Source organism: Larimichthys crocea, chromosome XVI (genome assembly GCF_000972845.2).
Source record: "Larimichthys crocea isolate SSNF chromosome XVI, L_crocea_2.0, whole genome shotgun sequence".
Lineage (NCBI taxonomy): Eukaryota > Metazoa > Chordata > Actinopteri > Sciaenidae > Larimichthys > Larimichthys crocea.
In genome coordinates this window covers 19566759-19589848 of record NC_040026.1, presented here as the reverse complement: position 1 = coordinate 19589848, position 23090 = coordinate 19566759, and the positions used below count along the sequence as shown (strand labels likewise).

The 23090-nt window shown below is 39.0% G+C and overlaps 3 protein-coding genes across 6 annotated transcripts; all 3 read left to right on the top strand.

The window, feature by feature from the left end:
• The first annotated feature begins 491 nt into the window (after positions 1–491).
• LOC104930401 (nucleolar transcription factor 1-like) lies at positions 492–3139 on the top strand. Its single transcript, XM_019271943.2, has 9 exons — positions 492–611; positions 695–870; positions 1137–1193; positions 1337–1374; positions 1471–1663; positions 1745–1792; positions 1870–1941; positions 2049–2117; positions 2206–3139. Exons 1-9 carry the CDS (start codon positions 524–526, stop codon positions 2254–2256), a joined length of 792 nt encoding a protein of 263 aa, XP_019127488.2. The 5' UTR covers positions 492–523; the 3' UTR covers positions 2257–3139.
• A 390-nt stretch (positions 3140–3529) lies between these two features.
• atxn7l3b (ataxin 7 like 3b) lies at positions 3530–8609 on the top strand. 4 transcript variants are annotated; one of them, XM_019271936.2, is made up of 9 exons: positions 3530–3662; positions 4162–4209; positions 4307–4434; positions 4532–4664; positions 5616–5787; positions 6475–6575; positions 6706–6728; positions 6866–6911; positions 7900–8609. In XM_019271936.2, the coding sequence occupies exons 3-9, from the start codon at positions 4384–4386 to the stop codon at positions 7977–7979; spliced, it is 606 nt and encodes a 201-aa protein (XP_019127481.1). In that variant the 5' UTR covers positions 3530–3662; positions 4162–4209; positions 4307–4383; the 3' UTR covers positions 7980–8609. The 4 variants fall into 4 exon arrangements, with proteins under 4 accessions (XP_019127481.1, XP_019127480.1, XP_019127479.1 ...); XM_019271935.2 differs by having other exon boundaries at positions 7880–8609; XM_019271934.2 differs by lacking the exon at positions 3530–3662 and adding an exon at positions 3721–3840.
• Positions 8610–11720: 3111 nt separating this feature from the next.
• On the top strand, positions 11721–20738 carry smarcd2 (SWI/SNF related BAF chromatin remodeling complex subunit D2). Its single transcript, XM_010745168.3, has 13 exons — positions 11721–12283; positions 14310–14509; positions 15803–15845; positions 15953–16075; positions 16747–16866; positions 17582–17677; positions 18095–18196; positions 18287–18448; positions 18727–18824; positions 19021–19156; positions 19256–19378; positions 19993–20094; positions 20194–20738. Exons 1-13 carry the CDS (start codon positions 12119–12121, stop codon positions 20245–20247), a joined length of 1524 nt encoding a protein of 507 aa, XP_010743470.1. The 5' UTR covers positions 11721–12118; the 3' UTR covers positions 20248–20738.
• Positions 20739–23090: the final 2352 nt, after the last annotated feature.

Genomic DNA, 23090 nt, shown 5'->3' with positions numbered 1-23090 from the left:
GAGGTGGTCTGCCAATTTTTGTCAGAGTAACTTTTGAGAATTCAAAAAAATATAACAAAAATGATAATTAGTAAACTGCAAGCATTAATATGCAATAAAAACCTACTTTTGACAAAAACTATTACTATTTTTATATTATTTATAAATTATTACATTATGCCTGAGTGTTTTTTTATCAATCATAAACACATATAGGCTAATAACCCAGCATATAAATAGGTTAATAAGGTAAAATAAAAGGCGAATAAAGTCAATATAAAAGTTAAATAAATGTAGTTTAAATAAAAAGCCAGTCTTAAATATAGAGGAGTTTCCTTTTAAAACTATGATCTTCAGGGAGGTCTGGATAATAATAACAATAATAATAATAATAATAATGATGATGATAATAATAATAATAATAATAATAATAATAATAATAATAATGATAATAATAATAATAATAATAATAATAATAATAATAATAATATACTGTACTGTACTAACAAACACACTCCGGTCTGTAGGTGGCGGTAACAGGCCTATGAGCTTCTTCTATGAGGCAGAAGAAGAAACAAACAAACAGGAGACACGTTTTATTAGAAACATGAGTGGAAATGAGGAAGAACCTGGTGGGTACTGTTCAATATTCTGTCAGATATGTTCTGTATTTATTCATATCAAACTGTGAGTTACATGCAAACCGTCCCTGCAGGCTGGACCAAGGCAAACCTGCAGAAACTGATCGTGTCCATGAAACGCAGCTTCCCAGAAGAAGCCAAGAGGAAAACATACAGCAAAGGACGAAACCCTGTGGACTGGGACCAGGTGGCTTTCCCTCCTTTCTCTCCTGAGGCATGCCAGCACAAGTGGGAGGAGATTCTGCAGGAGGTGAGGTCACAGTTTGAGTCCAAACTTTTTAAACTTTGCATAGTTTATTCTGCAGAGAATAGACGATATTCAATTTGCAGCAATAACTAAGAGGGGTTATGATATTTTCACATATTTTATTTGCACTTAGGTTAGAGGAAGACTTTACTGCTCATAATGTCACTGAGATGTTCATCTTTTCCTGTCAGGACAGCAGTTTCCTTACATGATGAGCAACAAGCTATAATTAATTATTATTATTATTATTATTAATTATTCTTCTTCAGATTCGCAAGATGCGGTCCCTTACAGAGCTCATCGTTGAAGCTGAAGAAGCCATAAAGGTAAGCACACAGCACAAAGACCACCACGCCATGTAATGCAGTTTATGTTGCTGGTCAGTCGTATAGTTTGATGATGTGTTTAATTCTGTTTGCTTTACTTTTTTTCCAACCATCAGTTCTTTAATTATTTTTGTCACGTGCAGGCAAAATGCCGCCCATGTGAGCCCAAGAAACCAGCTCGGTGAGCATCCCCGTCAAACATTTAAAAACCCTGAATTAATTCACGCTCTGTTGTGTATCTGATATTTTTTTTTGTTGTTGTTTTTTTAACTCACAGAGCCGGTTATCACGTTTTCTTTAAGGAACAGATGAAGCTCCAACGCGAGAAATTCCCACACTCAAATCAGCGCTGCACTGAGGTCTCCAAAATGTGGAAAGAACTTTCCAGTGAAGAGAGAGAACGCTACAAAGAGAAAGTGGATGACAGTGAAATGATAAAATACTCGATGGAGCTGTGGAAGTGGTTTAAGGTATAAAGAATCCTTTCCATCTAAATCTGAAGTTACAACTTTAACCTTTTATAATAAATAAATGAATTTTACATTCTTCAGACACTGACGCCAGCAGAACGAGAAGACTACCTGACACGTAATCCCGGTGTAAGCACAAACAAAAAAAAAGTCAAATACTCATTTGTGTCTTTCTTTAACCTGAGATTAACATACTTTCTTTGCAGAAACGTAGATACTTGGAAATCAAGAAAAATACATTTTTTGAGAGAAAAGAACCCGACTTGCACAGACCGTCAGTAAGTTAAAACTCCAACACTTACACACTTGTCGTGCAGATGTTGTTTATAGGTGAAGTCAGGTAATCTGTGCCCAGAAAGAATAATATGTCTCGTCTGACACACAGGATTCGGAAGATGACGACATCGAGTACAGCAGCAGTGATGAAGAAGCGATCGATTGGGACTGTGAAGAGGTTTGAATACTAAAAAAAATACAGCTCTTGTACTTTAATTTTGCAATCATGCATCCAGCTGTTATTAATATCAACCATTGGTCCACAGGAGGAGGTGGAAGAAGAGGAAGGAGGTGACATGTTTGAGATGTACTGGTGATGAGATGGACAGCAGAAGCAACACGCACTGGATGATTTTAAGGTGTCGTTGCTTGGCTGGAAGGTTTCCGTCACCAGTGCTCCAATACTGGATTACAAAGTGCCCCATGGACCACAAGAGTCCCAGTTTACCTACTGTGTGTGACCGCTAGTTTGTTTAATGTACACCACTAAAACACAAACTAATGTCATGAGGGCCTGCATTTCTCTGTGAAATGAAATATCCCTTGATTGGATATACACAAATCAAAGATTTTCAGTCATAGTAAAGAAGAAATTACGAATTGGGTCTTTTTAAAGGTGGGTTCTGCTTTGTGACCTACTTTTGAGGCCCCGTTGTTGACACGGCATCCCTCTGCAAACATCCTGTTTCAAGACCTTCGTCCTTTTCGTCTTAGATTGTGCTCACATGCTGAGTTTCTCTCCAAATGTGCAGCACACCTGGGAGTATTCGATAATCTGCTACTTGAGGATTATTCACAATTAACCCACCACTACATAATGCATCTGAAGTCACCCTGGTGAAGGAAGGAGACATGTTAAACTATTACTCGGCTATTTATTTCATCTACTGTGACAACATGGATGTGCAGAATAGAGAGCGCAGCATGACTGTGGGGTTTGACTGATTTTCTCGAGGTCAAAATGAATGAGATGAATGTTTTTTCACACATTTTAAACTGCCACACCATGACAGTAAAAGACTGTAAAATATAAAATACATGAAGCATGACAGCATTTGCCTGTGCACAGTAAAACATAGTCATTTATTCAAACACCATTTACGACTGGGGGGTGGGCGGAGGGATTTCACTTATTTTGTTGTGGTCAGAATAAATGAAAAATGTTGCCTTGTGGGACTTTTTTTTTTTTTTGGACTTTATTGTTTTCTTTCTTGATAGTTCTGAAACTCTTTGCACATTTTATTATTTATAAGCCCCAGAAATAAAGTATTTTCTAACAAACATGTTGTATTCTCGTGTCTACAGCCCCGATTTAATAATACATTTGTACTTCTATTTCTTTCTTTCTTTCTTTTTTAACTATATATATATATATATATATAGTTTTAGAGGGTTTCATTTCTCTGCACAGATGTTTTTCATTTAAATGCATTTAATGCATGTTTGCATGCTGCTATCTTTATAATAAAGCTGTGACTTATTCTGGATTGTGGCATGCAAGAAAACATTTAAATAACAATGCACAACGCGGAACAAAGGGCCGGTTAGACCCTAAAATGCAGGGAGGGGATGAGAAACCCCTGCTGGAGTGGAGGAGGTGGAGGAGGTGTTGGTGTTGGAGGAGGTGGTGCTGCTGCAAAGGAAGCGCTCGGTGGTGCAGAAACTCGATCGATTGCTCCTGCCTGGCTCTCTGTGATGTAAAGATGGATGCCTGCCGAAATAGGTAAATAAACAATTAGAGAGTTTTTTTTTTTTTTTTTTTTTTTTTTTTTTTTGTGTGGCTCAGCTCGTGTTTGAGGTCCATGCTCGTGGATTGGTTTTAAAGGGGGTCGGGGTTTTTGTCTCCTTCGGGGGGTTTGCACGGAGGCTGGAGGAGCCGCAGTGCAGCAGCAGCAGCCTCGGTGTGTTCTGGGTCGAGCCTCGCTGTGGTTAAATGAAATCCTCCAACCATCCAGACACTTATTAATTAACGTATCAGAGCTTTGTTATTTGTGTAATCCAACCTGCGGTGTTGCATTTAACCCTTTATCTCTGCTGCTCTGACCTCTTGCCATGTTCAAACCCTGCAGCCTGTTCACAGCCACGCTCTTTGTTTTCCTCAGCCAGCCTGGGTTTGTGTTTCTGTTTGAGGGGGGGTCGCTTTGCCGAGCTGCAAACTGAGCTGACATCACGCCTGAGATGTTGCACTAACCCTGACTTGTTGTGTTTTGTGTTATTCGCAGGTTATAAACGTGGGAAGTGTGTCTCTCTCCTTTTGGCAGCGTTCAGTTGTGAGTGAGCTGCATCACATCAAATGTTCGCCACTCGTTTTGCATTCACTGCTCATGTCAGATTTTCTTATTTTGTCCTCTCTCCTTGTTTTTGTAGCCCTGTGTTTGGCCGATGATTGCTGCTGCTCTACAGCATGACCACAGCACTGTTGGCTCATCTGGTAGTTCTGGCAAATGAAAATGGAGGAGGTTTCAATGTCCAGCCTGGACAACAGCAAGCTGGAGGTGGTAGTAATAATAGTTTCAAGAAGCTTTGAGGAAAGCACATTACATCTGCTTACAGTGGCCTGACTGTTTGTCTTCTCCCCTCCTGCTGCCTCAGGGCCTAGCTCAGGACATCCTGTCTGACCTGGTGGAGGATGCATGCCTGGGTCTTTGCTTCGAGGTCCACCGGGCCGTCAAGCAGGGCTATTTTTTCCTGGATGACACGGACCAAGAAAGCATGAGGGACTTTGGTGAGTGAGCTGACAACACCTCGACATCGCAGCGATACATTTAATCTGTAAAACCAACATGAGGTGTTTTAGATTAGATTAGATATACTTTATTCTAGTGATGGGAATTCGGCTCAGCTCACCGAGAAGAGCCGGCTCTTTCGGCTCCCAAATGGCTCTTCGTTTTACTACTTATACCGTATATAATTCAGGCAAATTTAGCGCTGTTTTGACTTGTGATTTGTATTTGAACGCAAATATCACTTGAATTTCAATAATTTGCTCTAGCCAATTGAATTTACAGTTGTAATATCCATTGTAACTCCCTGAAACCACCCAAAGAATGCACTAACTTGCTTGAAGAACCACTCTGCTACACAAAGCAGATAGAAACAAAGGACAGCTATTGACATTTTATTTTTTTATATTTATATAAACACACACACACACACAAAGTACTGAAAAAATATATAAATTAAATAACAGCATGCATGTGACACCCGTAGTCAATGCCCACAGCGCCCACAGGTACTTTTCCTAAAGAGAAAAATAAAAAAACGGACCGGAGCCGGCTCCTATCGTTCACTTTAAAGAGCCGGCTCTTTGAACAGATCACATCACTTCTTTATTCATCCCACCACAGGGAAATTTACTTGTTCGAGCAGCAGAGGAAAGTGTAGCATACACTACAGAATTAGAAAAGGCAAAAAAAACACAACAAACAGACAGAAATATCTATAACTTACACAATAAACACGAAAAACAATCAACCTTTAAAACAGACAAGTACTGAGGATAAAAGTGGCATGATGTATAAAAAGAATATTGTGATGTAAAGTCACCATAGTGTAAGAAATATTGCAAAGAAAGTGACCATGATATAAATAATATTACAAAAGTAAGTGACCATGATACAAATAATAACTGCAAAGGTATAAATTAAATAAAAAATACCCTGCTTTACATTTCCAGAAATTGTGGACCAGCCAGGGCTGGATGTGTTTGGCCAGGTGTACAACCAGTGGAAAAACAAGGAGTGTGTGTGTCCCAACTGCAGCCGAAGCATCGCTGCCTCGCGCTTCGCCCCGCACCTGGAGAAATGCCTCGGGATGGGACGCAACAGCAGCCGCATAGCCAACCGCAGGTAAAAAAACAACCAGTCCGTGTGGAGATTACTAAACCTGGACCTTTTTTACTCATTAAAATGAATCCTCCTGCTATGAGCATGATAGTTACAGGTCCAGTGTGTCAGATTCTACTCTATCTCTATCACAGGATATGTCAGAAAATGGAATATAATATGCATAACTATGTTTTCATCCAGATACAGTCACCTGTAAATAAGAATTGTCACGTTTTTGTGTTACATCTACAAACACTGAAGGTCCTCTTTCATGAAGTCCACCCCCAAAGTTTCTACAGTAGCCCAGGAAGAACAAACGAAACACTGGCTCTATATTGGGCCTTTCACATTTTCTTTCTGCATTTCGTGGCCACCATAGTTTCTCCTTTACACCAGGGAGGAGTGGGTGAGGCAAAGGGGGTTGCAATCAGCAACTACAATGCCAGATGCCACTAATCCTACACACTGGAGCTTTTAAGATAGACAGTATTCATGTTGTGTATTTCAGGTGTAATCATACTTTCTAGATACGTAGACTGGAGAAGTTATGCTCCCTTTCAATATATTTGACAAATATAATGATCTAAAAACATAAAACGAAAAAGATTAGTTTAGTCTGAGGTCAGAATGTGTTTGTATTTATAATCCAGTGATTGTTTGCAGTAAGTAATGCCGAGTCATTGTGCCCGTGTCATCCCTCATTTACAGAATAGTCACCGGTAACAACACCAACAACAAGTCAGAGAGCGACCAAGAGGATAACGACGACGTCAATGATAATGACTGGTCTTACGGGGCAGAAAAGAAAGGTGACGTGCTGCTGCTACTTTTTTATTTTTACCTCTTTGCTTGTACTGAATGTCGATCATCGTGATAGAACAAAGTTTGACATGTATGAAATGACTGAAATCAACAATTTTCTGTTCTTTTCTTTTACAGCCAAGAAAAGGAAATCTGATAAGGTATTACAAACATTCATGATTAATATTAACAGATTTAAACAGTTTACTTACCATCATCCCAGCATTGATTTAACTATATTGTTCTGAATCAATATAAATATTACAATATTTAAATATATTCTCTTTCTCCACCTCAGAATCCAAACTCTCCCAGAAGATCCAAATCATTCAAACATAAGAACAGTAAGTAGAAATAAGTCCTTAAACTTCTTGATTTCTTTGTACTTTGTTTACTTTTGTAATGAAATCATACCTGTTAAAATACAGTGCTGTTGGAGTATTTACACCGAGAGGCCACTTCATTAGGTACACTTGTACAATCCGGTGATATGGAATAAATCACCGTCTGCTGTAAATTTAGTTTTTGTTGACACTGTCAGAGAGGTGTTAAATCTACTTTATGTTTATCATTGAGGTCTTGGTGGGCGGTGTTGTTGTACAGGAGTGCATCATATTGAGAGGTCTTTCTTTTATTATTTACCTCAATAGCAAACATAACAGTTAAATGAATACCTCTCTGACGATGTCAACAAAGACCGAAACATTATAAGCTTCATAAAAGTCGAATTTATTGTGTGTATTGTTGTAACACATTAGATTGTTCTATTGTATCTAAGGAAGTGGCCGGTTAGTGTATAATCCCAACACATCACTGCATGTGCTCACATGTTCATGTTTATAAGTTGTGTAAAACAGTAAATTTAGATGATGATTAAGTGACAGAAACATTCGACCTTTTTGCATGTTGGAGGTCAAAGGAACATTCAGTCATTACATTAGAGTATATGCGAAATGTTACTATATTATGAGCTCAGAAGTTTTATTTAATTATAGCAATTATTATATTTAATCACTGCAGTATATTGTTGCTTAAACACTTTCATTTTAATTTAAATAGATTGCTGTTAGACTAAAGACTTCTACCATACCAAATTTCAGTTAGGGGGGGTTTTGCCGGCTGGTTATATTAATATGTTTGAACAAATCTTAGTGTGGCATTATGGTTTATTAGAACCCACCCAGCCCACTTTCTGTCCAATTATTTTATGCCTAGTTGACTGTTGGTTCATTCATGTCAGTGTTGTTTTGATGATCTGTTTATTGATACTAATACTAATTCTAAATCGCCGCGATCGTCTGGTGACGTCCAGCCTCCTGTTTGTTCCCGTAGGCATGATGGGTCCTAGACGTCGCATGGACAACCAGGAAAGCCCGCGCATGCTGATGAAAGACGAGGCATTCCCTCAATAACACACTCAGCAAACAAACACACATTCTCTCACCGTCGCGTGTGTGTGCGCACAACACACGGGAAGACCAATAACACTTCACCCTCGGTTCTTTATGTTGTGAAATCAATGGACGTCAATGTTAAAGGTGACATGTATGGCGTTTGCTGCTCTGCAGAAGCAGTCCAGACCTCCCACTGTATACTTGACAGATTTTTTTTGTTTGTCTGTTTTTTTTGTCCACAAAATCATTGTACCAACACTCTTATTTTTTCTTTTCTTTTTTTGTGTAGTCAGTTTTTATTTCAGAAGTTTTTGCTGGAGTCCAAAATAATGAATATCATCATATATGATTTTACTGCACAGATTTCTGTTGTAATTCATTCAGCTGCCAAGTGGAGGCAGCTGTGTGGAGAGTGAAAGTGTGCACACACAGTATGTTGTTTCTTTCAAATGCAGAAGTGATTAGCCATTACGTGTACTCATATCTCCTCACCTTTTTAATATCTCATTCTTTGAAAAAAAAAACAATGTCAAAGACAATCCTTACTAATGGTTTGTCTTTTTTATTTTCACATTCACTGTCAGGCTCATAGTTCTCCTGTTGAATCACATTAAACTGTGTGTGTGAGTGTGTGTGAGAGAGAGAGTGTGTGTGTGAGAGAGAGAAGCAACTCTCAGTTTGTCATTCACCTGTGGAAACTTGTTTAAAAAAAAAAAGTACAGTCAATGAACCTCTAATTGTACAAGCAGGTATATGCTGCAGAATGCAGGTTTGTTTTCATTTTTTGGTGGATAGATCGGCTCGTTTTCTAGCATTCAAAGATGTCTTTGTATCATGTGTTTACATTGTAAAGGGTTACATATATCCTTGGTGTGAAGTGATAGTGTAAATATTCCAATAGTTGAATTGCTGCTATCATGGCTCAGTTTGTTTCATCTGTCTAGCATAATAAATGATTTGTTACCTGTCGTTATGTCTGTGTGTGTGTGTGAGAGAGACACCAAATGACCAACAGGGGAGGCTGTTGATCAAATGAAGAGATCTACAGATGTTTTAAGTTTTGATTATTTTAATGCACCCACCGTATGAGACGTTAAACATTGATATGTTGTAGATTTTATTCTCCACAAAACTGGAGATTTTAATCCAGGTTACATTTTCTGTGTTAAAGAAATGAAAACTTGACAGTTATGCTGCCTTCACGTGCTCTTCCTAAATTCAGATATCTGAGTGCTGTTACAGTTGTGTGTCTGCAGGTCATTATGTAGAAAATTCAGGGGTCCTTAATGGTCTGTACATGGTTTAATGTTACCAATACAGAAAAATTAAAGATAAATAAATAAACTTTTCTTGAGCAGCTATGTGGTGGAAATTTAAGTACAGGTACAAGGTAGTTGTTCTTGGGTGTTTATGCTGCATTAAACACGATGAGCTTATAATAAAATACAATGTATTGTTAAAGATAAGAGCTGTTTTGGCTTAAACAAACCAGTGTCTAGTTGTGTCACATTTCAGATTGGTCTGTTTCCTTCTTTACCCCATCAATCACATCATATAGTAAACCTCACCTCAACCACCTACAGCAGTAGGTCAGTATTACTAATGAATAATTCCTGGGTGTAACCACAAAACCTGTTGATGTAGCCTCCATTAGGGTGGCATCTTTTTGCAGGCAGAGTGGTACAAAGAGCATAATGGATGTAAGGAGATAGTAGGGCGTCAACAGGCATGAATTGTGAAGTGTCGTATTAATAGATAGATAATGATTTTTATACACGTACAAGTACATTTTGTGCATAATATTTATGTACTTTGAAATGTAGAGAGTATTTTAACTTTGATGTATTGGTGATTACTTACTTAAGTAAATGATCTGAGTACTTAACTGTAACTGCAATACCTGTTGCATGTATCCTCCATTAGTGTGGCATCTTTTTGCAGGCAGGGTGGTAAAAAAAAAGTGCATAATAGATGTAAGGAGATAGTAGGGAGTGTCCATAAGTGACACATTTAGCTCTTGCATATACAGTCTTTACACAACCTAAAAAAAAAGGTGATTTCAGATTAAGCATAATCAGAATCAGATTTATTGCCAAGTTACGCTTAAAGGAAAATCAGAATCAAGTTTATCCCAAGTAGGTTTGCACTTACAAGATATATATACAGTGGATATACACAGTGGATAATGCATAGAATGCAGTACATTTACATTAGAGCATATGCAAAATGTTACTACATTATGAGCTCAGAAGTTTTATTTCATTATAGCAAATATTATATTTAATCACTACAGTATATTGTTGCTTAAACGCTTTAATTTTAATTTAAATAGATTGCTGTCAGACTAAAGACTTCTACCATACCAAATTTCAGTTAAGGGGGTTTTGCCGGCTAGTTATAATTAATATGTTTGAACAAATCATAGTGTGGCATTATGGTTTATTAGAACCCACCCAGCCCACTTTCTGTCCAATAATTTTATGCCTAGTTGACTGTTGGTTGAGTGTGACATTATGGATTATTAGATTTTAGACTTTACACTTGCACACAAAGTAAAATCAGAATCAAGTTTATTCCCAGGGAGGTTTGCACTTACAAGGAATTTGACTTGGTGTAGTTGGCACAGAATAAACATTAAGTCATAAAGAAAGGTGACATGCTGCTGCTACTTTTTTTTTTTTTTTTTTATAAAACTCTCTTGGCTGTCTGAATGTCGATCATCATGACAGAACAAAGTTTGACTGAAATCAACAATTTTCTGCCTTTTCTTTACAGCCAAGAAAAGGAAATCTGATAAGGTATTCATTTTTAAAAACATTCATATTAATATAAACAGCTTTAAACTGTTTAATTAACATCATCCCGGCATGTATATTTGTTCCTAATCATATAAATATTATAATGTATACATATATCTCTCTTCTCAGAATCCAAACTCACCCAGAAGATCCAAATCAAAAAGATCCAGTCAAAAAAAAAATATATATAGGAAAAAAAAAAATATAAACAATAAAATATAAATACAATACTTCTAAAACGTGAGAGTTTACACTAGCCTGTTCTTGGACTGAGACTTGAGTCTCTCGAGACTGTGGTGGAGAGGAGGACGCTGAATAAACTGTTCTCCATCATGGACAATGAGCAGCATCCTCTCCACCACACAGTGGACAGACAGCAGAGCAGCTTCTCCCACAGCTGCTACAGCCCGCTGTCGAAGGGACAGATACAGGAAATCTTCCTGCCACATGCCATCACATTGTATAATAACAGCTAGGTCATAATTTACAATTTACAGTCACCTCACATTTCTCCCTATTTGTACATATCAACACTGCCACTTTCTGTATTACCTTTGATATTTTATTATGTATAGTTTGCTTTATAGTATATTTTTATTTTTTGTTGTCACTTTGTGTAATGCTGCTGCTGCACTATAATTTCCCAGCTTGGGATAAATAAAGTATATCTATCTATCTATCTATCTATCTATCTATCTATCTATCTATCTATCTATCTATCTATCTATCTATCTATCTATCTATCTATCTATCTATCTAGCTAGCTATAGTCACAGAATTCTATAAATATATAAGGAAGCTAAAAAAAATATATAAAAACATTATAATTAACACATACAGTGTATATATTTAGTGTGGACGCACTGTGGGCATCCACACTAAATATATACACTGTATGTTTCGAAACGGATCAAATTAGGCGCTAACTTGTAACCTCGAAATGTCCGACAGCCTTGAACGCATCATTTTTTTTTACATTGTGTGGAGGCAGTTAGAAAGATTACTTGGTATCTTTAGACACTTTGTCGTAAGTCGGAGAGAGATAATCGTGTTTTTAAACCGGCCTCACGGCTTGGTGAGTGATCGTTAGCGATGCTGAGACTCGGGAACAGAGGGAGGGAATGACAAACAAACGGTGTCCGGGGAGAACAAGCAGCTGTGAGGGGCAACAGAGGAGGCAAATCCCGGAACTTGAACCGACAGCAGCTAACGTTAGTTAGCTTTTTGTTGACAGCGCTGTCAAACTCAGTTCAACCAACTCCACTTAGTCTCTAAGATTTCTAGTTGGACTCGACTATTTCTAGTGGAAGTTCTTTCTCTTTCTTTTTAAAAACCACTTGTTGGATCTTTGTTGGAGGAATGGCATCAAGAGGAGGCTTCACGGGTCCTCCGCCGCCGCCGCCGATGAATCCGAACGTTCACCCCATGAATGTCGCTCACGCCGCGGGCATGAGGATGGCAGGCATGCCGCAGCCTCCCGGAGGGTACCCCCGCAGCATGAACAACGCGCCCCAGTACCCACAGGTTGGCTTTTTTTCCTGCTTTAATCCTCTTTATTTAATAGAAAAACTTCATTACTAACTTATTTAAGTTGTTTTTTTAAAGTTTCTCACACTATGTCTTCTTTTTAAAGTGTAAACATTATAATAAAACATCAAATCCATCTGCTAAATCCAGATAATTACTTTTAAAATATCAAGGTGTGGACTGGTTACTTCCGTGTTTGAAAGAAAAAGCTATGTAATCACTCACTGCCACCCAAACAAATGGCTTTTTTTTTTTAAAACACGACTTTTATTATTATTATTATGATTTATCATCACATTTTAAATATCTGGATGTTTTGTTTGAAACTGGTATGAACAGAAATGTGTTGCTGCATGTGTGAAAGAGCAAATCACGTGGCTGCCTTTAGCGCCCTGTCAGTTATAGAGCCTGAAAACAAAAGTAAGTTTATCATCATCATCACCATCTGTCAGAGCTAAGCCTTGCATACATTATCACACTTTTACAACCATCTGCAGCTTCATGTGCTCTTTATTTGTTCATACCCACTGTCACCGTTGTGCGTCTCTCTCAGATTGACACTTATATTGTCGCTCAACTGATGAAATTTGGTTTATTTTACACTATAACTGCATTATTTATGTGTAAAGTCGAGGTATATGTTATGGATAGTGGATGATATCATTGTGATAGAGTTTAATAATCAGAATCAGACTCAGAAATACTTTTTTGTTACAATACTCCAGTATACAAACAAACAAAAACAACATATGTAAACAAGTAACTATCTATTAAGAACAAAAATATATATATATATATTTAAACTATATAAATATATATATATTAAAGCTATATAAAAGATCTAATTTACAGTTAAATAATGTGCAACAACTTCAAGAAGTGATTGTAAAGTGCTGTAAAGGAGTTTTCAGTGCACGTGGGCATGGAAAAATATGTGAGATGGTAATACAATATGTTAAGGAGATAGCTGAGTCATGGACACAAGTTTTTGACCGTGTGATTGTTTAAACTCACGTAAGGTACAGTATAAAGTCAGTAATGGACCAGGTTGAGATGTCAAATCAAATCAAATCAGATTTTATTTCTATAGCCCAAAGTCACAAAGTACGTTTGCCTCAGAGGGCTTTATAATCTGTACAGGGAGTGACACCCTCTGTCCTTAGACCCTCAGTTCAAGTGAGGAAAACCTTGCCCATAAAAAACCTTTAACAGGTGAAAAAAGGTGGAAGAAACCTCAGGAAGAGCCACAGAGGAGGGATCCCTCTCCCAGGATGGACAGACGTGCAATGGATGTCACGTGTACAGGATGTAGGAATAGTTCTAGCTCACCTTTTAACAACGCTGTAAGTTGTTCATATTTAATAAATCATCGTTCAAGTTGACCTTTCCTTCGATTTGCATCGTGATTACGTTCACAAGAAGTTTATGGACACACGTCAACATACTCGGCAGACTAAGTGGACTAGGAACTTTTTGGCAAACGACCAATACACATGCTCATATCACAATAAAACTACCATAGCTTTCAGTACACTGTGCTTTCATACAAAACATTCCTGTTCCCTGCCTGACTGGTTGCTGTCTATGAATAGTACCATAATTTACGGTACACGCAACTTTTGGTGACAGTAAGTCTCTGCAAACGGCTGTTTTTATACACCATGTGAGCTGTGAGCATATTATCGACACCAGTCGTGTTTTCCTGGCAACTTTTTATATTGTTGAGTGAATATTTTAAGAATGTCGTTCATTAATCATCCGTTAAATACTCAAAGAACTAATCTGTCCTCTCTCTTATTATCCTACCGTCATGTTTTTGGATTTAAATCTGATGTTAAAATAAACATCACATTGGGACTTTTTGTGAAACAGTACTGCCAGAGTTTTGTTTTAATAACCACAGTTTTCTTTAAAAGATAAGTGTTAATCTGGAAATAAAAACATGCCCAAAGAACATAATGGTGTTTCTAGTAAATTCTTATGAGCCTGCAATCATAGCTTCAGCTTCCCTTCTTTTCTCCAGCGCTCAGGGATGCCGCCCAACAGAGTGGGGGGCCCCTTGGGGTCAATGGGGGGTCAGATGCCTGGTCCTTCTTACGGCGGTGGGAACATGTCTATGCGGCCAGGCATGGGGCCTCCAAGCATGGACGCCTCGAGGAAGCGGTTCCTTCATCAGCAGCATCAACAGCAGCAGCAAGAGGCACTGGGAGGCCTCAGGCGAGGGTAAACTGTGGAGAAGTGAGAGTGTTTGTGTGAAACGGGAAGAGACACAGGGGAGAGGAATAATGCCAAGGTTGAGATTGACCAAGACAGCCTGGGGCCAAATCAGGGAATAAGCACAGCTTGAGATGAAACAAACAAAACTGCAATTTTCGAGAGGCCAAAGTGACATTTAACTAGAGTCCAGACGAATATATTCAATTTCCGATGATATAAAACAGAAGAAAAAGCCGCAAATCCTCACATTTAAGAGGCTACAACCTGAAAATACGAATTCGCCTTTTATTTCTCACATTTTTTGCAATGTTCAAAACTCTAAGGACGCCACAACATTACTACAAGAACCTTTACAAGCATTGTTTTTCTCAGCTAGGACTAAAACCACAAGAGGAAGGGTTTACTTCTGTTATTTATTAATATTTGTGCACTTAAAAGATGCAAAGCGAACATAATTACATCCAGTGGGAAATCTTAGAACACCATAATAGTCATATTAAAAATTCAGTGGCTAATTTTTGCTGTTGTAGCTCATTAAAATCTAACAACACGACCCCGAGTCGAGGATGTGTTTCTGTTTGAAGTTTAAGTGTGCTGTTTTTAAAAAAAACTCGGCTCAGATCAGACGGACACGAGGATGGAAGCATCTCATGACTGACCCCTCGCTCACAAAGCTGCAGACACGAGTGGGTATTTTTGGCTTCAAGCCGTTCGGTGATGCCACGCTCATAAATGTGGCGAGCCGTGATGTGAGGCAGCATTTACAGTTTCTTCCACAATGGAGCTTTTGTCCTTTTTTAAAAGGTTTATCTCTCAACTTCTTCAGTGTAAGAGGATTAGTGAGCCTCAGGACTAGAAGCAACTTCCTAAATTCCTCATTAAAGCACTTGGGAGTTAAATTGGGAGAACTGTGTAATTTAATTACGGAAACAAAACGGCGCTTCATGAAGTCTGTAGCGATGATAAGGGGAAACCTGAGGTACTCGTTCCGGCAGTTAATAAAGAGATAGCGCAGGCCGGGATTTTGTTATCGCACTATAAAAGTTTCACAAATTATTTCTAATCAAAGGAAGAGAAAGTCTTTCTTGTAATCTTTTATGTCAGTACGCGGTCAGTTCCTTGTAAATTGGTTAAAAGGGCAAATTCTAAACGATGAGGCAACGCGGTACATAGTACAGTACGTCCTTGTTTGTGGCCAATGGATCCTCTATATTTTAGAGAAAACACATGGTTATTGTGCAAACATATAGTCCTTTTAGAAATCATCTCGTGGTTGTCATCTTCTCTGTGTGATTTTAGGGCAAAAAGACGCAAGATGGCTGACAAGGTTCTCCCGCAGAGGGTAAGAACATTTTTTCACCGCCTGAATCACACTTGATGATGATGATGAGTCCAATTTGATTACAGTTTGCTGTAACTTTCACGTCTTGCATGTTGGCTCTCTTTTAGATCCGAGACCTGGTCCCAGAGTCCCAAGCCTACATGGATCTCTTGGCCTTTGAGAGGAAACTGGATCAGACCATCGCCCGAAAGCGCATGGAGATTCAAGAAGCCATCAAGAAGCCCATTATGGTATCTCTTCACCATTTGTCAGCTAATAAAAAAAAAAAAGATAAAGGGGCTTTATCAAGTTAGTTAATAGAGGTAACAACAGTAGTATCTCATTTTTCAGGAATACGACCGAAGGCAAACTGGCGTATCAGTTTACAGTGCGGCCAAACAAACCCACAATGTTTTAATGAAGTTGTCAGTCAAAGATAATCACCACCGCAATCTAATTTTATGTCATGCACGGCAGGAGTAGTTTTCCACTGTCTCTAGCTTCTTCTTCTTCTGTGGCTGCATTTTTTAAATCAACGATCAAGGGTCAAATATATCTGTTGTCAAGAGGTACTCCATGTTTCTTAGAAGTAGGAAGTAGGGTATACTAGAGTGAACGATAAACAGTGACGCTGATATGAAATTATGACAATAACCCTGGTTTATACGTGTGCATTATTTCCTGTGAATCTCTCGTGCTTGGGCAGGAATGGCGGTCGAATTGTCGCCCGTAAATAGTAAAAGTTCGAGTTCATGAATGTGTCAAGGATTCTGATTTTAAACTCTCTTGATTGACTAATTTATGACTTTTTAATCAAAGATCTGTATTCACTAATAACCCCTCAAAAAAAGCTCTCCTTGCCAAACGGTTTATTTTTGGTTGTTTGTTTTGATAAATCTTCTTGTTCATCTCTGTGACGCAGCAAAAACGCAAGCTCAGGATCTACATTTCGAACACGTACACCCCCAGCAAGCCCGAAGGCGAGGAGGCAGAGAAGGTGTCCTCGTGGGAACTGAGAGTGGAGGGCAAACTTCTGGAGGAAGTGAGTGAAGGAACGGCGCTCTCGATTAGATTTGAATCTTCTCCTCTCTGTTTCGCCATTGTTGCAGCAGCATGGTCTGACTCCAAGTATTTTCTGTCTCTGTTTTTTTTTTTTGTGTGTGTGTTCCTGAAAACTTCAGTCGCTCAGTTCTTGTTGGCCTGTGTCCTTGGCGCAGACCACGCAACCAGATGTGTGTTTACAGCTCTCCTCACTCCACCCCACAACTGCTAACACACACACACACACACACACACTCGTGTACTCTTTTGAAACAAGGAATTGAAACCACTGGCCGTTACATACCATGAGCTGACATGCCTCCCCTCCCTCCATCAATTGCAGCTCAACTCATTGTGTCATCTGGGGCCACATGGAGGAGGGTTTTTTTTTTCTGGGTTAATTTTTCCCCTGGCTCATCGGTTTAGGCATGCGTAGGAGTGTTGCATGGAGTAACAGAAAAAGAAATGGGATGAGAGGGAAGGAGTGAAAGGGGTCATGTTGTGCACACAGACTTTGCCAGGGCTGGGAGAGAGAGGGTGGGGGTGAAACAGCTTTTTCTAGTTGTCTACAGTTTTGTGCTTCCACCACCCCCAATGTGGTCAGAGCTAAACAATGCAGCCTGACACAGCACAAAAAGAAGAAGACATAGATAGATAGCAATCTTTTTATTCTGTCTTTTCACGCTCTCTCTCTCGTCTGCACTTTGTGTTCCTAGCCTGGCAAGCAAAAGAAGAAGTTCTCATCTTTCTTCAAGAGCCTGGTGATCGAGCTCGATAAGGAGCTCTATGGACCTGACAACCACTTAGTAGAGGTATGACATCATCGTGAAGGCATTTGATGCAACCACTTTGGAACATTTTAGGCGCACGGACACCAAAGGCTGCTCTCGGTTCGCCAGTACGTTTTTTTTTTAACAAGAAAACTGGAGTTCAGCTGGAATAATTCAAATATTTAGAGCCAATCCTGTCTGAGCTTGTTTGACATGGTGCATGGTAGTCCAAACTGCTGTGACTTAGGGTTGAATTCATCCCACAGATAGGCATAAACCACCCCCTTTATAGAGCAGCTTCACTGGCAACATATTTTAGCATGGTCAAGAGTTTAATTTGCGTAACTAAGTGTCTTATAAGTGGGGAACGCAACTGAACTGTTTGAACATTTGTTTGTATGTGTATAACTATTATTTTAGTAATTTATTTCAGTATAAGGCTCTAATCTTATCTTTCAGTGGCATAGAATGCCCACAACTCAGGAGACTGACGGTTTCCAGGTGAAAAGGCCCGGCGACGTGAATGTTAAATGCACTCTTCTGCTCATGCTGGACCACCAGGTACCACCCATTCGCTCAAGTTATTAACATTTTGCAGTTAACTGTTGCACGCCTTGCTTACCTTTTTTTTGTTGTTGTCTTCTTTTCCAGCCACCTCAGTACAAACTGGACCCGCGCTTGGCTCGTCTGCTGGGTGTCCACACACAGACGCGGGCCAGCATCATGCAAGCTCTCTGGCTCTACATCAAGAACAACAAGCTGCAGGATAGTCACGAGAAGGAGTACATCAACTGCAACCGGTACTTCAGACAGGTAATGGATTGTTTTTGAATTTGAAGTGCTGCTTTGACATTTGAAAAACGCGTAGTCTATCAAATGTGCAGAGATTTGCAAATGTTGAGGGCATGTTTTATTCATTTCAAGAATAAATTCATACACAGAATCACCTCATTTGTTCCCTGAATGAATCATTTATTTGTACGAGGTACACATTGATTGTATATGTGCAGCATTGTAAAGACAAAAGAGACAAAGAAACTGAACCTTTAACATGTCAAACATCCTCTGTTTTCTAACCAAACACTCTTCAGATCTTTGGCTGTCCTCGCATGAGGTTCTCTGAAATCCCCATGAAACTGGCGGGTCTGCTGCAGCACCCTGACCCCATCATTATCAATCACATGATTAGGTAGGAGTGGGTGGATCATTCTCCCTCTTTCTGTGTCGTGTGCATGTGTTCCAACACAAGTTTTAGCTTGAAATCTTTCATTTTCAAACACGATGCTTTTATATGAGTTGATTTTATTACTTTGTCCTTATATTTTGGCCTATTTCGGTCTGTTTGCATCAACATCTCTCAACATAAATTCTGTGTTTGTGAGCAGCGTGGACCCCACCGATCAGAAAAAGACGGCCTGCTATGACATTGATGTGGAGGTGGATGACCCACTGAAGGGCCAAATGAACAGTTTCCTGTCCTCTACAACCAACCAACAGGAGATTGCTGCACTGGAGAGTAAGGTGAGGCCTGGCAGTCATTTACAAATACCTGCACTTCACTTCACTCTATTTTAGGACAAAGGTTTATGTGTTACCTATTTGTTACTGTATTCACTGCAGATTCATGAGACGATTGAGTACATCAACCAGCTGAAGACTGAGAGAGACTTCATGCTGAGCTTCAGCAATAATCCACAGGACTTCATCCAGGACTGGCTCAAGTCTCAAAGCAGAGATCTCAAGGTAAACACTAACTCACTGTACCTGTTTCACCACAGGAGGTCAAAGTGTTGCAGACTGTGACTCAGTACGGTTGAACTGTGGATATCTTACTGCAAACTTATTGCCAGCTTTCTTCTTCTCCACTTATATTCATTCATTTAATATGGCTGTTGTATCTTCATGACAACGGTAACAAATATTTGTTTTTGTTCACGTATTTTGTGCAGTCAATTGTTGCTTTCTCCTTTTTTTTCAGGGGAAAATAATCATTGTCTGGCAAGAGTTTTCCCAGTTTTTATTAAAAACATGCTCTTAAACTGTTTTCTATGCTAAAATGTGGCCAGTATGCCTATGCAAATTATTGATTTAAAACAGCGCTTCAATAGTCAGACAGAAGCAAAAACAACAACAGTTTTACTGTTGCTCAAATTAAATAGAGAGACTTCAACAAACTTCAGGACGTACCACGCTTGCTAATTGAATCAATAATCTCTCTCACTGCTGCCAGAGTATATCCACAATGTTTTAGTCACTCTTTAAAAACATTAATTAGTGAATTTGGGAATGCAAAGCATCTTCTTGTATTCGTGGATTTGTGTTTCCTCGTGTTCAATCGTGGATTTCTTTCCCACCAGCTCATGACAGATGTGACTGGAAACCCAGAGGAGGAGAGGAGGACCGAGTTCTACCAGGCGCCCTGGGTACCGGAGGCAGTGGGCAGATACGTTTACTCAAGAGTAAGAACTCATGAAGCCTAAATGCAGTACATAACAGTGTACATGTGATTTTATTTTTTGTTTTAACGTACACTTGCCTTACTTTTTTTTTAATTTCAGGTGCAGCAGAGAAGACAAGAGTTGGAGCAGGTGTTGGGTATCCGACTCACCTAAAGATATATTCCAGAGGAGCCAACTTGAGCTCATGTTGCAGCTTGAATGTTCACAAAGCCATCCTCACAGGCATGGTCTGAACCATCGCTATAACCAGCTTCTGAAGTGGGATATTTATATTTTCTGTCCCATAAATAATAATTCTTAAATCTACAAAGTATATGGGACCAAAGTGATGATGTCCTTTTTTTTTTTTAATAATAACTTAGCCTTGCATTGGGCTTTCATTTTGAGCCTGTTCAAATAATCTTTGCCTTGTTTTGCAATATATTTTTTTCATATATGGTACAATATGCTTAAAACATTTTAAGCATCGGTGCTGTTCCGGGTGTGTTTTCACTGTCATGTTGTTTGCTTTTTTTTTTTTTTTGAAAGGGTGTCTGTTTACCTTTGCATTTGAAAAGCCATAATCTTTAGAAAGCAACAATACCTGATGTCTGGTAACATCTTAACAAAATAAGAATTGGTAGGCATGTACATATGTGTATGTATATTTTTAAAAAATGGGGATTATATTCTACGAAAATGTAGGAATTCTTGAGATGTGTCGCGACTTAGGAACTAAACTTTTTATGCCAATAATTTTACACATTTAGGTGCTTTTTGCTTTCATATTGGTCGATATGTCCTTTTTAAAATTGAGCCTTTCTTTACTAAGAAAGACGGATTTCCAGGAGGCTTGAGCTCCTTATTTGTTCAAGGACAAATGTCCACTGTGTCCAACTTTTTTTTGTACTTCTTGAATGTTTACATGCTTATTTCTTTTGTTCTTTTGGGGTTTTTTCATTGTTTTAATGCCAGGAAGATGAACTGTGGCACACTCTTTTTGTTTTTTTTGGATTGAAGGATCCATACCTCCCAAGAAGGTTAACTGGTATAGGAATGCAGTTGTAGTGTGTCAACTGTGTGTGCGTGGCACCAATAGTCCATTGAAATGCTATTTTGTTCTGGTTTTTGCATGAGATGATCTGAAATTCTTTAAACATTCCATGTTAACAGATTTCGCAGTGCCAATTTTTTTGTTTGTTTGTTTGTGAAGAAGGCACTTAAAATTTGACAAATGTCGTGTGTACAAATATTTCTTTTGTAAAGCTTCTTTGTAAAATGTTTGCATGTTGTGTATCAATCAAAGCTTTTATCTTTTATACATTTGGAGGATTTTTACAATAAATATACTTACAAATGTTTGTTGTTGTTGTATTTCTTTTTATAATCTAGAACCTATTACAAACATGTCGTACGCTTTGCTGTACAGCTTCTGCTGTATAACTGTATGATGAAAGCTGTGGGCTTATGCAGTGAGTGTGCATGTTAGGACTGGTCCAAGAGCAGCAGTTTGAACAGGTATGGCTAGTCTTACCTGTCTCTAACAGCTTATACGTGTTTCTTCAAATAACGGCTTAACCAGATGCATCCTGCACTCCAGAGTCTCTGTTTGTTGGTTCAAGGTGTCTTTATTATCTCCCAGGGGCAATTTGTGGTGCAACAGCAGAGCAACATAAACATAACATAATTATGAATGATAAATGAACAATAAATACATGTCTGAGCTGCTGAGAAGGCCTACGGCAACAAGAGCAAAATATGCACTAAAGAATAGATACGAGTGAGCTGGCACCTCTCCAGCTACCGGTTCACCCTCCATACTTTGGTCCACGCTGGACTTAAACCGGCCACCCTTCTGTTCAAAGTCCATATGGATTATGCTACCATCGCCCCTAAAGGTTAACACTGTATTTAAAGTCCAGTGTATAAGTCATCTATGGTGAACTTGCAGATTGCAACCAAGTGAACACCCCTCACCTCATCACCACCAACCGCCGTTTTCCAAGCTAGAGGGTGAACCTAAAACGGGTCTGTAGCTTGTGTTTGGTTTGTCTGTCCTGGGCTACCGTAGAAACATGGCAGACTCCATAAAAGAAGACCCGCTCCCTCTGTGGATATAAAAGTCTCATTCTAAGGTAACAAAAACTCATAAATTCTTATTTTCAGGTGATTATACACAAATGAAAACATACTTTTGAGTAGTATATTCCATATTTAGCAAATAAATTTCATCTAAATCCCACAGTGGACCTTTAAATTTGTATGGGTAAACTGCTTTGAAACTCGTTGTCTAAAAGGCATCACAAAAAGCATGTAAATAAAAAAATAGTAAAAAAAAGAATTTCCCCATTGAGGGATTAATAAAGTACATCTTCTTCTTCTTAATGCACATTAGAATTAAAAGTATATTAGATATCATAAATCAGGGATGACATAGCCATGTAGCCATTAGGCATACATTTTGAGATATGAGATAATGGCCTCAATGGTTGAATGGTGGTTTATCTCATTTAACTTAAAATTATTTTAGCAGACAGTCACATTGCTATGGGTGGGTGGCCAGTCTCAACCACAGCTGCAGCTAAAGTTTTCTACTGTAACCTCTCCTGCCTTCTTTTCAAAAAACCATATTAAACCCCAGCTTATGACTAGAGTTGCCTAGATTAGTAAATCAAGAGAAAGTTGAAACAGCAGAGCAGCAGCGACCTGTAGTCACCTGTGCGCGGGATGAGCGCGCTCTCTAACGGTCACCGGCCGTCCTTGCACCGCTGTTGCCATGACGCCGGCCGGGCAGAGGGGGCGGTATACGCTGCTGCAGTGAACCCCGCTCCGCTGCTAGCGCTACCAGTCGGGCTCAGAGAAAGAAGTAGGAAACAGCGGCCGCACAATTAACTATAGTAAGTTACGAACAAGGGGAGGCGACCGACGAGGAAAAACAAAGCAGCGTTTGTTCCGAGGAGCACCTTGAGTTGCCTTTAGCTGTCTTGACAAACCGGGGGGAGCTGGTGAAAACGCCG

What these genes read in the sequence shown, in the direction of transcription:
- LOC104930401 (XM_019271943.2), top strand. Translation starts at nt 524, where the DNA reads ATGAGCTTCTTCTATGAGGCAGAAGAAGAAACAAACAAACAGGAGACA. An exon ending in AAGCTGAAGAAGCCATAAAG is followed by an intron (nt 1,194 to 1,336) that starts GTAAGCACACAG and finishes TGTCACGTGCAG; the next exon opens with GCAAAATGCCGCCCATGTGA. An exon ending in CCGACTTGCACAGACCGTCA is followed by an intron (nt 1,942 to 2,048) that starts GTAAGTTAAAAC and finishes TCTGACACACAG; the next exon opens with GATTCGGAAGATGACGACAT.
- atxn7l3b (XM_019271936.2), top strand. Translation starts at nt 4,384, where the DNA reads ATGAAAATGGAGGAGGTTTCAATGTCCAGCCTGGACAACAGCAAGCTG. An exon ending in TGGACAACAGCAAGCTGGAG is followed by an intron (nt 4,435 to 4,531) that starts GTGGTAGTAATA and finishes CTGCTGCCTCAG; the next exon opens with GGCCTAGCTCAGGACATCCT. An exon ending in AGAAAAGGAAATCTGATAAG is followed by an intron (nt 6,729 to 6,865) that starts GTATTACAAACA and finishes TCTCCACCTCAG; the next exon opens with AATCCAAACTCTCCCAGAAG.
- smarcd2 (XM_010745168.3), top strand. Translation starts at nt 12,119, where the DNA reads ATGGCATCAAGAGGAGGCTTCACGGGTCCTCCGCCGCCGCCGCCGATG. An exon ending in CTGGGAGGCCTCAGGCGAGG is followed by an intron (nt 14,510 to 15,802) that starts GTAAACTGTGGA and finishes GTGTGATTTTAG; the next exon opens with GGCAAAAAGACGCAAGATGG. An exon ending in ATTATCAATCACATGATTAG is followed by an intron (nt 18,825 to 19,020) that starts GTAGGAGTGGGT and finishes GTTTGTGAGCAG; the next exon opens with CGTGGACCCCACCGATCAGA.